This window comes from Pelophylax lessonae (genome assembly GCF_965119305.1).
Source record: "Pelophylax lessonae genome assembly, chromosome: 2".
NCBI classification, from domain to species: Eukaryota; Metazoa; Chordata; class Amphibia; order Anura; family Ranidae; genus Pelophylax; species Pelophylax lessonae.
Genome location: NC_138769.1, coordinates 55,476,043 through 55,491,522, shown reverse-complemented (window position 1 = coordinate 55,491,522; position 15,480 = coordinate 55,476,043). Strand labels below are relative to the sequence as shown.

General features: G+C 42.3%; 1 protein-coding gene across 1 annotated transcript in view; it reads left to right on the top strand.

Annotated features, from left to right (window-relative positions):
- DOP1B (DOP1 leucine zipper like protein B) overlaps window positions 1-15,480 on the top strand; it is a 273,490-nt gene that overhangs the window by 139,350 nt on the left and 118,660 nt on the right. The window contains exons 11-13 of the mRNA XM_082246954.1: window positions 2,779-2,898; window positions 6,859-6,958; window positions 11,031-11,219. Coding sequence (XP_082103080.1) covers window positions 2,779-2,898; window positions 6,859-6,958; window positions 11,031-11,219 — 409 coding nt within the window. The remainder of the gene's footprint in view (window positions 1-2,778; window positions 2,899-6,858; window positions 6,959-11,030; window positions 11,220-15,480) is intronic.

The following is a 15,480-nucleotide window of genomic DNA, read 5'->3' as shown; positions in this document are numbered from 1 at the left end:
GTTTGGACCAGTGTAATTATGCATATTTTTCTCAATGAATGCAAGGCGCACCCTGATTGGATAAGGTGGAGAGGCATGGGAGGTGAGAACGCCAATGTAACTACAGCCCCAAAAAAGTTGGGATGCTGGGTAAAATCTACATAAAAACAGAATGCAGTGATTGGCTAATCTCATTAACCCATATTTTATTCACAATAGAAAATAGAAATCAAATCAAATGTATAGACTGGTAAAATGGATCGTTTTAAGAAAAAAATAAGGTAATTCTAAAAATGATGGCAGCAACACGTCTAAAGAAAGTTGGGACAGAGCAACCAAAAGCTGGCAAATTAAGTGCTACTAACGGGAGAGCTAGAAGAACATTTTGCAATGAATTAGGTTAGTTGACAACAGGTCAGTAACATGATTGGGTATAATGGGCATCTTAGAGAGTCATAGTGTCTCAGAAGTAAAGATGAACAGAGGTTCACCAATCTGCGAAAAAGCTTCATTCATTGTAGAATAATGTTCCTTTACATTAAATTACAAAGATGTTAAATATATCATCATCTACAGTACATATTATCATCAAAAAATTCAGAGAATCTGAGGAAATCTCTGTGCGCATGGGACAAGGCCGAAACAAAATATTGGATTCCTGTGTTCTTTAGGCCCTCAGGCAGGACTGCATTAAAAACGGAGACCTTTTCAGTGATGGGCTCGGAATTACTTCCAAAAATCAAGAAGCAGATGCAAAGAAGAAGCCATATCTGAACATGATCCAGAAACGCCACCATCTTTTCTGGGCCATAACGTATTTAAAATGGTCTGTTGCAAAGTGGAAAGCTGTTCTGTGTCAGAGGAATCTAAGTTTGACATTCTTTTTGGCAACCACTGGCTCCGTGTCCTGTGGACTAAAAGGAGAGGGACCTTCTGGCTTATCAGCGCTCTGTTCAAAAAGGCTTCATCTCTGATGGTATGGGGGTCTATCAGTGCGTATGAAATGGGCAGCTTGCACATATGTATAGGTGGGGCGCAGCATAGTGCGGCGACAACAGTTCACACAGTCAGGTGCAATGAAAAACTTGTATTGATGTAATGCAGCAACAATTCACAACAAACCCAGTTGGACGGCTGCCCAATTGGGTACACGCATGGTTTCCAACAATGTGAAGAGAGCAGGTATCAGACGAATTGACAACGTCTGGTAAGAGAGCAAAATGTGGCCTGGTCATCTCGTGCCCAAGCAGGGTGTAGCCCAGAGGAGTTGTGACCCTATGTTTTCCCTCCTCATTGGGAACCTTGCACTGTCCCGAACAGGCGGGGGTACCTTTCCCTACTCTACCAATTCGCATAAAGCGTGCCAAACCTTGGAGTTAGAACCTTAGGTAGACTCTCGGCCTGACCCATGATGGTTGCCAGGGTCACATGGGGTGGCAGCATCCAACCAAATAGCTTCCCCAGTATCCCAGGAAACCATTGAGGAACCTTGTTCCTCTTAACTCCCTGTCCAGCTGCAGAACCGCTACAGGTGAGCGCCATCTGCAGTGGAGAAAATAGACTGCACCTGACTACATATGGAAAGGGGCAAACAATGCTGAAAGATATATCAAGGTTTTAGAGCATCATATGGTCCCATCCAGACATCGTCTTTTTCAGGGAAGGCCTTGAAAATTTCAGCAGTACATTGCTAAACTGCATACTGAATCTATGACAACAGCATGGCTTCGTAGTAGAAGAGTCCGGATGCTTAACTTACCTGCCTGCAGTCCAGACCTTTCACCATTTGAAAATATTTGACACATCTTGACATGAAAAATGCAACAAAGAAGACCCAGGACTGTTGAGCAGTTACCATCCTATATCAAGCAAGAATGGGACAACATTCCTCTCCCAAATGTCCAGCAACTGGTCTCCTCGGTTCCCAGGTGTTTACAGAGTATTTTTAAAAGAAGAGGGAATGCTACTCCATGGTAAATATGGTCCTGCCCAAACAATTTAAAAAAGTGTTGCTGCAATCAGTTTCCAAATGGCGTTATTTTTTTCTGAATATTACACATAAACTATGCTATATTTCCTATTGTGACTAAAATATGGATTTATGAGATTTGTAAATAATTGCATTTCTGTAGATTTTACACAGCGTCCCATGGGTACTATCCATAGGTAATAATACGGTGCTGTCTCCTTGCTGCTATAACAGCCTCCAGTCTTCTGTAGTTTGGATTGTATATGTGGGAATTTGTGCCTATTCAGCCAAAAAAGCATTTGTGAGGTCAGGCACTGATGTTGGACAAAAAGACCTGGCTCACAAACCGCTTTCCAATTCATCCCAAAGGTGCTCAGATTTGAGGTCATGGCTCTGTCCAGGCCACTTAAGTTCCTTCACACCCAACTCAACAATGTCTTCATGGAACAGAAAATGGCCTTCCTTAAAACGGTTACCAAGGTTGGAGGTGCACAATTGTCTAAAATGTTTTTGCATGCTGTAGTATTAACAGTACTCTGTACTGGAAACACTTGAGCTGAATAATTTGGAGGGTTGTCCACGTACCTTTGTATGTACCACTCCTTTTGAGCTCTAATAAAATTGTAAAGGGCTGTTTTCTGAGACTAGAGATGTTCAGGAGTTGTGGGATTGGTATTGAGTAATTTCAGGAGGGCTTAGCGGGATGAGTAATTATAGTTTTAATGAAAATAACCTTTTTCGTACATTTAGTTCTTTGTTCTTTCCTGCCTGTTGCCATGACTTCACTCGTTAAAAGGAAAATATCTTATTGTGATAACTTTGTCTTTCAGTGCAATTAAGGAAAACAAGAATGCTTCAGAAATTGTGAAGACAGTCAATCTCCTCATCACATCTCTCAGCACAGACTTCCTATGGGATTACATGACTGTGTGCTTTGAGCAGAGCTTCAGGTATAGCCAGCATAAGAGAAATCAGCAGGGTATTAGTACAGGGTGCATGTCAATACAACGAAATCTGTAGGGTATTACTACAGGGTGCAGGGAATTACAACGAAATCTGTAGGGTATAACTACAGGGTGCAGGCCATTACATAGAAATTTGTAGGGTATTACTACAGGGTGCAGGGAATTGCATAGAAATCTGTAGAATATTACTACAGGGTGCAGGGCATTGCAGAAAGATGTGTAGGGTATTAGTACAGGATGTTGGTCATTACAAAGGGAAAATCTGCAGGTGATTAGTACATGTACTGGTTATTACACTGAAATCTGTAGGGTATTGTACAGGGTGCGGGTCATTACATAGGAGAGATCTGCAGGGTATTAGTACAGGGTGGGGGTCATTACATCGGGGAAATCTGCAATGTGTTAGTACAGGGTGAGGTCATTACATAGGAGAGATCTGAAGGGTATAAGTATGGGATGGGGTGGGAGGGGGTCCTTACATTGAAGAGATCGAAAGGACATTAGTACAGGGTGATAGTTCAGGGTGGGGATTATTATATAGGATAGTACTGGGGGGTATTGCTACAGGATGGGGAGAATTGTATAGGATAATACTGAAGGATATTAGTACAGGGTGGGGATTAATACATTGGAGAGATCTGAAGGGTATTAGTCTATGGGGGAGAGGGTAAGGGGGTCATTACATAGAAATCCGAAGGGTATTACTACAGGGTGCAGGGAATTACATAGAAATCTGTAGGATATTATTACAGGGTGCAGGGAATTACATAGAAATCTGTAGGATATTACTACAGGGTTCAGGGAATTACATAGAAATCTGTAGGATATTACTACAGGGTGCAAGGAATTACATAGAAATCTGTAGGGTATTACTACAGGGTGCAAGGAATTACATAGAAATCTGTAGGATATTGCTACAGGGTGCAAGGAATTACATAGAAATCTGTAGGGTATTACTACAGGGTGCAAGGAATTACATAGAAATCTGTAGGTATTACTATAAGGTGCAGGGCATTGAAGAAACATTTGTAGGGTATTCGTACAGGGTGTTGGTCATTACGAAGGGAAAATCTGCAGAGTATTAGGACAGGGTGGGGATTATTACACTGAAATATGTAGGGTAAAGGGTGCAGGTCATTACATAGGAGAGATCTGCAGGATATTAGTACAGGGTGGGGGTCATTACATAGGAAAGATGTGCAAGGTATTACTATTGGGTGAGGTCATTACATAGGAGAGATCTGAAGGGTACAGTGAGAGAAAAAAGTATTTGATCCCCTGCTGAGCTTTTACGTTTGCCCATGGACAAAAAAAGGATCAGTCTATAATTTTAATGTTAGGTTTAGTTTAACAGTCAGAGACGGAATAACAACAAAAAAATCCAGAAAAGGGCATTTCAAAAAAGTTATAAATTGATTTGCATTTAATGAGTGAAATAAGAATTTGATCCCCTATCAATCAGCAAGATTTCTGTCTCACAGGTGTCCTCTATACAGGTAACGAGCTGAGATTAGGAGTGCTCTTTTAAAGGGAGTGCTGCTCATCTCAGCTTGCTACCTATATAGAAGACACCTGGGATCCAGAAATCTTGCTGATTGATAGGGGATTAAATGCTTATTTCCCTCATGGCCAAGACCAAAGAGCTGTCCAAGGATGTCAGGGACACAATTGTAGACCTACACAAGGCTGGAATGAGCTACAAGACCATCGCCAAGCAGCTTGGTGAGAGGGTGACAACAGTCGGTGCGATTATTCGCAAATAGAAGAAACACAAAATAACTGTCAATCTCCCTTGGTCTGGGGCTCCATGCAAGATCTCACCTCGTGGAGTTTCAATGATTATGAGAACGGTGAAGAATCAGCCCAGAACTACATAGGAGAATCTTGTCAATGATCTTAAGGCAGTTGGGACCATAGTCACCAAAAAAACAATTGTTAACACACTACGCGGTGAAGGACTGAAGTTCTGCAGCGCCTGCAAAGTCCCCCTGCTCAAAAAAGCACATGTACAGGCCTGTCTGAAATTTGCTAATGAACATCTGAATGATTCAGAGGAGAACTGGGTGAAAGTGTTGTGGTCAGATCAAACCAAAATCGAGCTCTTAGGCATCGACTCAACTTGCCGTGTTTGGAGGAGGAGTAATGCTGCCTATGACCTCAAGAACACCATCCCCACCATCAAACATGGAGGTGAAAACATTATCCTTTGGGGGTGTTTTTCTGCTAAGGGGACAGAACAACTTCACAGCATCAAAGGGACGATGGACAGGGCAATGTACTGTCAAATCTTGGGTGAGACTCTCCTTCCTTCAGCCAGGGCATTGAAAATGGGTCATGGATGGGTATTCCAGCATGACAATGACCCAAAACACATGGCCAAGGCAACAAAGGAGTGGCTCAAGAAGAAGCACATTAAAGAGGAAGTAAAGTCTGCTAAATGTTTTTTCTCTTTTTTTTTTAACCTGCAAAGTAAATGTATAATGTGCTAATATGCATCGCATTCTAGCACATTATGTGACACCTGCAAATGAAGCCCGCGTCGTCCCTGCTGGAGGCTGCCTCCATCTTCGACGGTCTTCCTTCTGGGTCCGCAGACTTCGACTGTGCTACTGGCCAGAGCTGCGTGACGTCACTCCAATGCATCCGCACGGGAGCCGCTGGTTACGGCACAGGGCTCTGAAGAAACAGCAGGGGTGGTCGTGCGCCAATGATGTCATCGGCTGCATGCAATGTAAATATCTCAATATCTCCTAAACGGTGCAAGTTTAGGAGATGTTTACAGTACCTATAGCCTATACCTCATTATAGGCTTACCTATAGGTACAAACGCTAAAGGTAAGTTTACAACCGCTTAAAGGTACTGGAGTGGCCTAGCCAGACTCCAGACCTTATCCCATATAAAATATTTGGAGGGAGATGAAGGTTCGAATTACCAAACATTGGCCTCAAAACCTGAATGACTTGGAGAGGATCTGCAAAGAGGAGTGGGACAAAATCCCTCCTGAGATGTGTGCAAACCTGGTGGCCAACTACAAGAAATGTCTTACCTCTGTGACTGGCAACAAGAGTTTTGCCACCAAGTACTAAGTCATGTTTTGCGAAGGGATCAAATACTTTTTTCACTCGTTAAAAGGCAAATTAATTTATAACTTATTTGAAATGGGTTTTTATGGGTTTTTTTGTTTATTTTTTCTCTCAATGTTAAAAAATAGACCTACCATTATAATTATAGACTGATAATTTCTTTGTCAGTGGACAAAGGAACAAAATCAGCAGGGGATGAAATACTTTTTTCCCCTCACTGTATAAGTATGGGATGGGGTGTGAGGGGGTCCTTACATAGGAGTGATCTAAAGAATATTTGTACAGGGTGATAGAGTGTTAGTTCAGGATAGTACTTGAGGGTATTGGTGTAAGGTGAGGATTATTATATAGGATAGTACTGAAGGGTATTAGTACAGAGTGAGGATTATTACATGGAGAGATCTAAAGGGGTGTTGCATAGAAATCTGTAGGGTATTAATAAAAGGTGGCAGTCATTACATGGTAAACTTCTACAAGGTATAAGTGCGGAGTTGGGGTCATTACATAGCAGAGGTCTGCAGGGCATTAGTAAAGGGTGGGGGGTCATTAAAAAGGAAATGTGTAATGCACTCTGTATGATTTGGTCCAATTTACAGTCTTGTGACCTCTCCAATTACGGAGTTCTTTCTGCAACACTATGCACTATTCCGACAGAAACCACAGTGCACACCATGAGGCTTGCATTTAATGAATGGCACATAACACAATGGGAAGTGAAAACTATAGTAAAGCTGCTTCCTTTATAGATAAGTCTTTTGGTGCTGTGGGCCACTCCTCTACATATCTGTTCAGATATGTACAAAAGCCCAAAGACCTATTCCTGTGCAATGAGTAATTATTTTCTGTCATTGAATTTTGCAGAAAAGATGTGAACTCCACAGACAGTAGATACGTAGGCCGACCTCCCTGTGTGTCTGAGATGTGCACTCTGCTGGTCTTTCTGTTGGATGTCATACCCCTGGTAAGGGAAATTCTGGAACCATGTCTGTGTCTTTTGTCTGTTTCTCAGTGCTTTTTGCCTCTCTGTCTATTTTGTCTGATATTCTGATATGCACTTTTTCACATATAAACTTCTAATGTGTTTCAGCAAATTTCCTAGAAAAATCTTTGAGGACCATGTGGAAGTTGTGTCTAGTATTGTCAGTGGGCTCCCTGCCACTGATCTTTTCCCCAATATTGATTTGTCATACCTTGTTTTGCATTGTATCTCTGTGGAGGCAGCCATCTTGGTAGTGACATAGTTTTGCTTCCTCATGTCAGAGCTGCCACCCTAATGACTTGTGATTTGATGACTAGAGGGAATATTTAGGAAGCAGCGCAATAGATATCGGAAGCACAGATCCACATAAAGAATGACGCGTAAGCAAAGAAATTCTTCCACTGCATGTCCTGTCCTCAGGTCCAGCAAGGAGAATAGTGAACAGCACAGTAATGGCATCACCAAATCTCACCTGGTGATATTAGTAGTCAGAGGCAACTGTGTTTTAGATGATCTCACTCTGCAGATGTACAGCCATGAGGTTCAAGGCACAGGAATTGCACTGTTGTTTTTCAAGACAAAATATACCTTTCTCTTTTGTTCATTGACAGACACAGCTTCTGCTCTACTTAACCATTAGGTTATACTGCCCCCTACAGAAGTAGGACACTAGGCAGAAAAAAAGTCTGGCTATGCCTATGGGCAGTCCCAGGGGATATACTCCCTCTCTTTGCTATAGGTACTCAGTTTTTTTCTGCCTAGTCAGGAGTAAGGACCTAGTTCCCTGCTGAGATTCCTGGTCCTGGCAATTTTTTTAGATAGAAATTTTTCTCCTGTTTTTTTCCTGTGAGATCTACAATCAACTGCCAGACTGGGCGACGGGCTGGATAATCTAAGTTCCAGTGGTCACCCCAGCCAGCGACCTCAACTCCATGCTAGGTCGACCGCGACATAGCCCCACTGGACGGTGGTGGCCTGCGTGTTAATCGCCTTGTGATGTCACATACGACTGGGTCTCGGCCAGAGTCGCAGCGTTCCTCCTGGCCAACAGCCCCCTTGTTTTGATGGTGAGGGATTCTGTCTGGAGCGGTGCCCGCCTGGTTCCTAGTATGGTGATTTGCTGTCCCCCCCTCTCCCTCAGACACAGTACCCACCCCTCTGTGGCGTTGTAATTCTTCTGACATTGCTTGTAACAAAACTGAGTATCTGTAGCAGAGAGAGGGAATGTAGCCAAACTTTTTTCTGCCCAGTGTCCTACTCCTGTAGGGGGCAGTATAACCCAATAGTTAAGAAGATCAGGAGCTGTGTCCATCAATGAACATTAGAGTAATGGATTTTAAAAATCCTATTTTCCAGAATACTGCTTAGGCGCAAATAACATTTCTAGTAAATCTTCACTTTTTAAGTTCAGGTCCACTTTAAAAGCATATTTAAGGTGGAACAATCCATTAGTTATTGTTATCAGTGTCATCATTTTGCTAACATGGCTTGGATTTTCACAGGTGATGCTCTTGTGCTTCTAATATACTGTGTTTGTTAGGGTAACCAGTCTTGAGACAAACTTGAAGGCTGTCATTGCTGATCTTCCCTCAAAATGCAGGTCCAAAGTAAACATACAGATATGAACTTCTAATTCTCTCTGACATTCCTGAGTTGAATACTTGTTCTAGGTTTGTGAAAACATTAAAAGCGTGGCACTCAGGCAGAAAGCATTTTCAGAAGTAGATCAGCAATGGAAGTAATTTTATTCCTCTTGCAACAGGTTTTCTTTTAAAGTTATGTGGTCGATTTACTAAAAGTGGAGAGTGCAAATTTGATGCAGCTGTGCATGATAGCCAATCAGCTTCTAACTTCAGCTTGTTTGATTAACTACTTCCTTCTTGTGCTATAGCCGAAAGACTGCTACATTGTGGGCTTAGTTTGCTGGGAGGGCATCCATGAACATTCATAAGGATAGTTCAATAGAGTCAAATGGTAAGGCAGTCAGCTGGTAATAACTCCCCATGTAATAGTGTAATATGTTTAAAAAAGCATTTATTATTATTATTTACTATATGATTCAAATCAGCGTTGTTTACACATTAGTAGCACACAATGTGTTACTCCTTTCCCAGTTGAAGACAGTTACGGGGAAACGCGTCGGGCGGAGCCATATTTGTGACGTCATTCTGCACAAGCAGGCTAGTGCTGATCGCTGCTGTGTGTGTTACTAATGTGTAAACGACACTGATTTGAATCTTCATTCTCGTAAGTGTAGTCTGTTTTTTATATATAATAAAATAGATGCTTTTTTAAACATATTACACTACGAGATTTCTCGTTTATCTATGCACATGGGGAGTTATTACCAGCTGACTGCCTTACCATTTGACTGTATTGAACTATCCTTATGAATGCCAGTGGAACAGACATCTACCCCAGCTTGGCTGCTGAGTCTGTCTGGATTAATTAAGGCATGTGTGATCTCTAGATCTACGATTTCTGGTAAGCGGTGTGTATATGTGGTGAAGGGATTTTTCTAAGCACCGTTCTGCTTAGATTCCTTTATGAACACGGATATACACTTTTAATCCATCACTGAAAAGGATTAATAATTCACTCAAAGGACTCTCACTCCTTGAGGTTCTCAAATGGACATAATGTTTGTTTAACAAATGATTGTTTGAAATATTTAATTAGATTCATACACCGATCTTAAGTTTACATGATTAGGGCACCCATTTTCTTAATTTACTGGTTTTATGGTTCTTGTGTTCGGACTATATTGGTTGCAGCTTTTCTAGATAATTTTTTAGATATTTTTTCAGCCACAATTTGTTTTGATTTATTTTAATTGTATCACAGGTTAATTGCATCACTGGTTTATTTCCACTGAGTGGTGGAGGGATTAGCGCAGGATTTTATACTTTTTTATAGTGATATTGCATTGCATTTTTCTGAGAATTACAGAGCTGCAGATTAAAAAGGAAACATCATTTTTATTAACTTCAATTAAAATATGACTTCAGTCGAAATTGTATATGCTATATTTATTTTTTTCTATTATTTTCCCACAAAGGGAGTGGAGTTACCCTTTAAGCTTTGACAATAAAACCTGCAAGCTGATTGGTTTCTATTGAAAACTGAACCAATTTTTGCACTCTCCACTTTTACCACAAACGTGGGGGAGAAGGATTCCCGACCATATGCTTGTATCAGGAGATTTTCTAGATAAGTGAAGGGGTCTTTTCCCTCTGAGCCCTCGGGAGACCTATAAATCTAAGGTTGCAGCGTCTCAGGCGGTTCTCCATGTCGTCTTGTTTAGAAAGAATTTGAGATACCTGGTCCTGCAAGCGAGCAGTGGTGTGCTGCAGCGGGGGCAGGGAGTCCTCCATCCCGCCAATCCGGTGTTCCGCCTCAGCAACCCTCTCCCGCAGCTGCTTCATGTCCTGGCGGATTAGAGAGATGTCCACCTTGACCTCGTCAATTTTGGAGGTCAGAGTGGCCTGGCAAGCGGAGATCGCCTCAAGCACAGTCGCCGTGTCTGCTCCTCCTGTCGACCCCGCGGCCATGCCCGGCTCGGCGCCATCTTGGATCGGGGCCGCTCCAGTCTGCCGGCGAAATTTATCCAATTTAGCCGCTGTTTCCGAGGTTTTCTTTGGCGGCGACATGACCCACGGGGAGCTAGGTATGTACCGGAGGAAGCGGCGATTCGTGGCGGGCTGTAAGGGTGCAGGATGTGAGGAATAGGCTGTACGGTTGACGGAGCTCCAGCTACTCACGTCTTACCGCATACTGCGCCAGGCCACGCCCCCTGCACTCTCCACCTTTAGTAAATCAACCCCCATGTGTCCACAACCAGTTCCAGAGTTTCATTGAAATGTCACATTTATTACATTTTATTTATTATCAATTTCATTATTTAATCGCTTTAATCTCACTAGCTTGATTATATTGACAGTGCAAATGTTCTTTATTATTTAATCATAATTTTTTATCATTATAATCAGATTTTTGTTTGCTTCTTTTGTTAAGTAGACAGGTCACAGTAAAAAGCTGACATTCCTTGTTTCAGGAACTGTATTCTGAGGTGCAGACGCAGTACCTGCCGCAGATGCTCAGTTACATGGCGCAATCCCTCTCCGAGAACATGGACAGTCTCAGTCTGCCAGAACTGACACAGGCTCTGAAGACTTGCTTCAAGGTGCTCAGCAAAGTGCAGATGCCCCCTGCTTACCTGGATGAGTCCATGAGTCCGGATGCTGTAAGCTTTTTTTTCTTTTAACCATTTAACATTCAGTTATTATATCACATGATTATTGTATGGATAATCAAAAATTTAGTTTTTAAAACCTGTATATTTTTATATGTTTAAGAGGATAGCTATCTTAGTCCCATTTATTGATGCCAGCAAAACCCTAAGGACCCATATTCACTAGTGCCTTGCGGTTAACGTGCACGTTATCCCAACACGCAGCAAAACATGGAACATGCTCATTTTGCATGTCAGGTAATGCATCTTGGCAACTCACCTGTGTTGTAGTGCACTTCAATGCCTGTATGGGTGCATTGGAAGCCTATTCATTTTAATAGGCTGACTTAACGCAATGTTCTTGAATGCAAAACATGTCACGTGCTAGCCCCAAGAGCTTGGGTACAGGACAACAGAATGCTTTTACATGCAAAAACAGTGCAGTTCAAATGCATGCGGCTGTGTTTGATCTGCTTTGCCAAACCCTTTTCCAATAGGACATGCTACATTTAAAACTCCAAAACCATAAATGTATATATATATATATATATATATATATATATATATATCTATATATATATAATTGCAAGGTGGGACACCGCTGCTGGATTATATCTGATGGGGCACTCCTTTGTTTCCACTAGACAGTGGAAGGACATATGCATGTCCGAAATTGTTCAGACTAGGGATGCACCGATTTGACTTTTTTGGACCCGATACCGATATCTGACGTTGTGAAATTGCGGATACCGGAACCGATCCAGAGCTACACACAAAGCAAGCGGCTGCAGTACAGAGCAAAGCCGCTGCTTCATTTGTACGGCTCCTCCACTCACAGGTGGAGTGCATCTGATATCACTCCGCCTGTGAGCCGGAACCTATACAGGAAGTAGCAGCTCCCATCCCATACTACTACTGCACCTAGTAAGGGATGGCTGAGCCGTTACCAAGCAAAAACCGGATCGGCCAGTGGATTGGTCAATGTTACCGATCCCCCGATCCATCTAAAATGGCCATATCGGCGCCGATATCCGATCCGTATATTGGATCGGTGCATGCCTAGTTCAGACACTTGTAAATGTATATTTACCTGTAAATGCATGACGATATGAAGTAAACGAGATCTACAATTTTTGAAATTGCTTCTCCAATTATATATATATATATATTAGGGAACGACCGATTATCGGCAAAGCTGATATATCGGGGGCCGATATGCACTTTCCCCGATATATCGGAATCAGCCCCTGAGGTTACTGATATTGCCGATATTTTGGGAATGTGCTTGTACCGGAGTGATGCCTGCAGCTAGAGGCATCACCCCGGTACCGGCGTCCAACGTTCAGCTGTCTTGTAATGACGACCGATGCGGCTGAGAAGCCACTCGGCTGTCATTACAAGGAGCGGGAGGGGACGTCACCCCCACCGCCTTCCGCGGCTCGCCCGGGTCTCCCGTGCCACTGGGAGACCCAGGCAACCAGCCTGCACAGCCGCGGAAGACACGATCAAAGCCGCATTCGGCTCTGATCGGGTCTCCATGTAAAAACCCAGAAGTCATGTCATGACATCACTTCCGGGTACTCGGCGCCAGATTTAAAAAAAATGACAGCATTCAAAACAGCCAAACTTGGCGTTTTGAATGCTTTTAAGTGCAGAGGAGGGGTATGGGGTCTTTTAGATCCCAGATCCCTCCACAACAGTACCTGTCAAGTGCTAAAAATAAAAAAAATTTTAAACGTATGAAAATATCGGCCAATACCGATATTTAATGGCCAAAATATCGGTATCGGCAACCAAAAACCGTTATCAGTCGATTACTAATATATATATATATATATATATATATATATATCCAATTTATTTTCACCTGGTAATCCTGCATGTCTTCCTATGTTTATCACCACTACATGGACCTGATGGGATTAGTAGTTTATAGAGGAAAGATAAGATCGCTTTGCTTTCTGTTTAGTTCTCAGGAAGTGACAAGGACACTGCATTTCTGGCAGCATCAACAGGTATTTTCTGCACTTAGTGAAATTGTTTTTAGCCTGAAAAAAAAAATGAATGCAGCCACCACATAAAAGGACTGGTAGGCTGCAGTATTAATAAACTTTTGGGTTTAGATATGATTTCAGAGAAACACAAATCAGATGAAATGCAGCTTCATGTCTGAGGTAAATGGGAATCTGCTGAGCTGCGTTTGTCATGTGTTTCAAACACATATCAAATGCAGGCAAACAACGCCTGTGTACATACGTTAATTTTACTGTAGTAAGGTCTCACTTTATGGAATTTGTGCTGCACCTTTATCTCCATATGAAAAGGAAGAAAACATGTAGTCACTGTAGTAAGAGAAGTGCCGGTTCACAATGATGCGATGCGGGACACAGCATGTAATTCCCACAGGAATTGCAGCGCATTCCTGTGCAAATTACATGTGGTGTATCTGGGGTGCAATTTGGGCCATGGATTTGTATGGCTCAGATCAAACCTCATTCGCAACAAACTCTTGCAGGACCCTTTTTTTGTCCGCAATACAATCGCACTGCATTTTGCAAACCAATTTCAGGGTGTCGTTAATTTAACATACACTTCGTAATTGGTTCGCATGAACAGGTTGCAATTTTGATGCAAGTGCGGAATCGGCAGCGTATTCGCTGTGAATTTGCACCGCATCTAATGTGAATCGGGCTTAAGAGATCCGATCTAACCCAATCAAGTAAAGCATAGTAAAGCTTATATTTTATATAATGTTTTTCAGGGCCCCGAAGTCAGTTGGGTGAAACGCTGAATAGCTGCTAAGCAGGCATTGGGGCTGGTATGCATAGAAACCGATCCGCTTCTAGTTTTTTTTTTTTTTTTTTGTCAAAGCTTAATTGAACAAGCTGTAGTTAGAAGCTGATTGGCTACCATGCAGAGCTGCACCAGATTCTGAGCACTCCAGTTTTAGTAAAACTCCCCCTCCTGTATTTAATTATTATAAAAATACTTAACACAAATCCCACTTCCCATATGTGTAAGTCTATTAAGTATTTCAATAACATTTTATATATGCTAAGGCCCCTTTCACATGATCGGGTCCACCTGTCTGTTTTTCAGGCGTGCCCGATAGGGCCACCCATTGTCTTTATGGGGAAACGAATGTCAGTGGACATATGTCTGCTGACATCCAATACAACAAAATCTGCTGAAAACAGATATATGGCGATACATTCACCATCTGTCCAGCGCGTCAGATTGGATTAAAATGACAGGCTATCCGTTTTTATCTGATCTTCCCATAGAGGAGAGCAGGACTCTGACAGGCCTGTCTCTGCACAGTGAGCGACAACAGACCTGTCATGCGCCTGCTCAGTGGGGAAAAAGGGATCTGCCCCATGTGAACGGGGCCCAATTGCATGGATAATATTGCCTAACAGGCCTACTAATGACACATCAACATCCCTACACTTTGTTGTGCATTAATTAAATGACACTTTCGCTTGCTGCCACCTAAATGCTTTTCTTTGAATGGCAGCTGTGGCTTGTTTACACGTCAGTTGCTGAGAGTAATATAAACCAGATTACAGTGTACACAGGGCTTTGTTACTGCATTGTGTTTTGCAGAAAGTTTTGTTTTTTTTGTCTCCCTTTACTATCATTATAAACATACAAGGGGTCGATGGAAGATTGGATCCTCTCTGTAAAGTAGCAATTCATTTTTCATCTAAAAAAATGCTCTTTAAAGCAGACTAAGAAAAAAAAAAATATTCTTGCAGTGTTGCCCCACACACTTCAGAGGTTAAATGCTTGTTATGTCTAGGGGGTACCTTCTTCCTCGCTCACTTGTCCGCTGGCAGTCTTCTCTACAACGCTCAGGGTTGTGGGCAGATCAAAAAAGCAAGGGATTTCCAGTCACTACTTACCAACCAGCCGGCAACCAACCGAATTAACCTGTCTAACAGTATGCGTTAAAAACGGGTTTAGTTGCACAGATTTGCAAATACATGCGTAAGCTGCAGGCCACGGTAAGGCACCCTGATATCTGCAGACCCTAACTCTGACTTTAAAGAGTCTCCACAATGAGAGCACTTTTTGTATTCTGGGCAGACCCTCACATATAATGGAGGACTGTTGGTCCTGCATTGTTTGTGATGACATCAAAATGTGACCGCCGTCTGGCGTTCCATTTAGAGGAGGATTCATGGAACCAATCATGTAACGTGAAAAAGGCTGCCAGAGTGAGGAATAAGGTAGCTATGATTAAGCAATGATACAAGTGCGATTAAGCAAT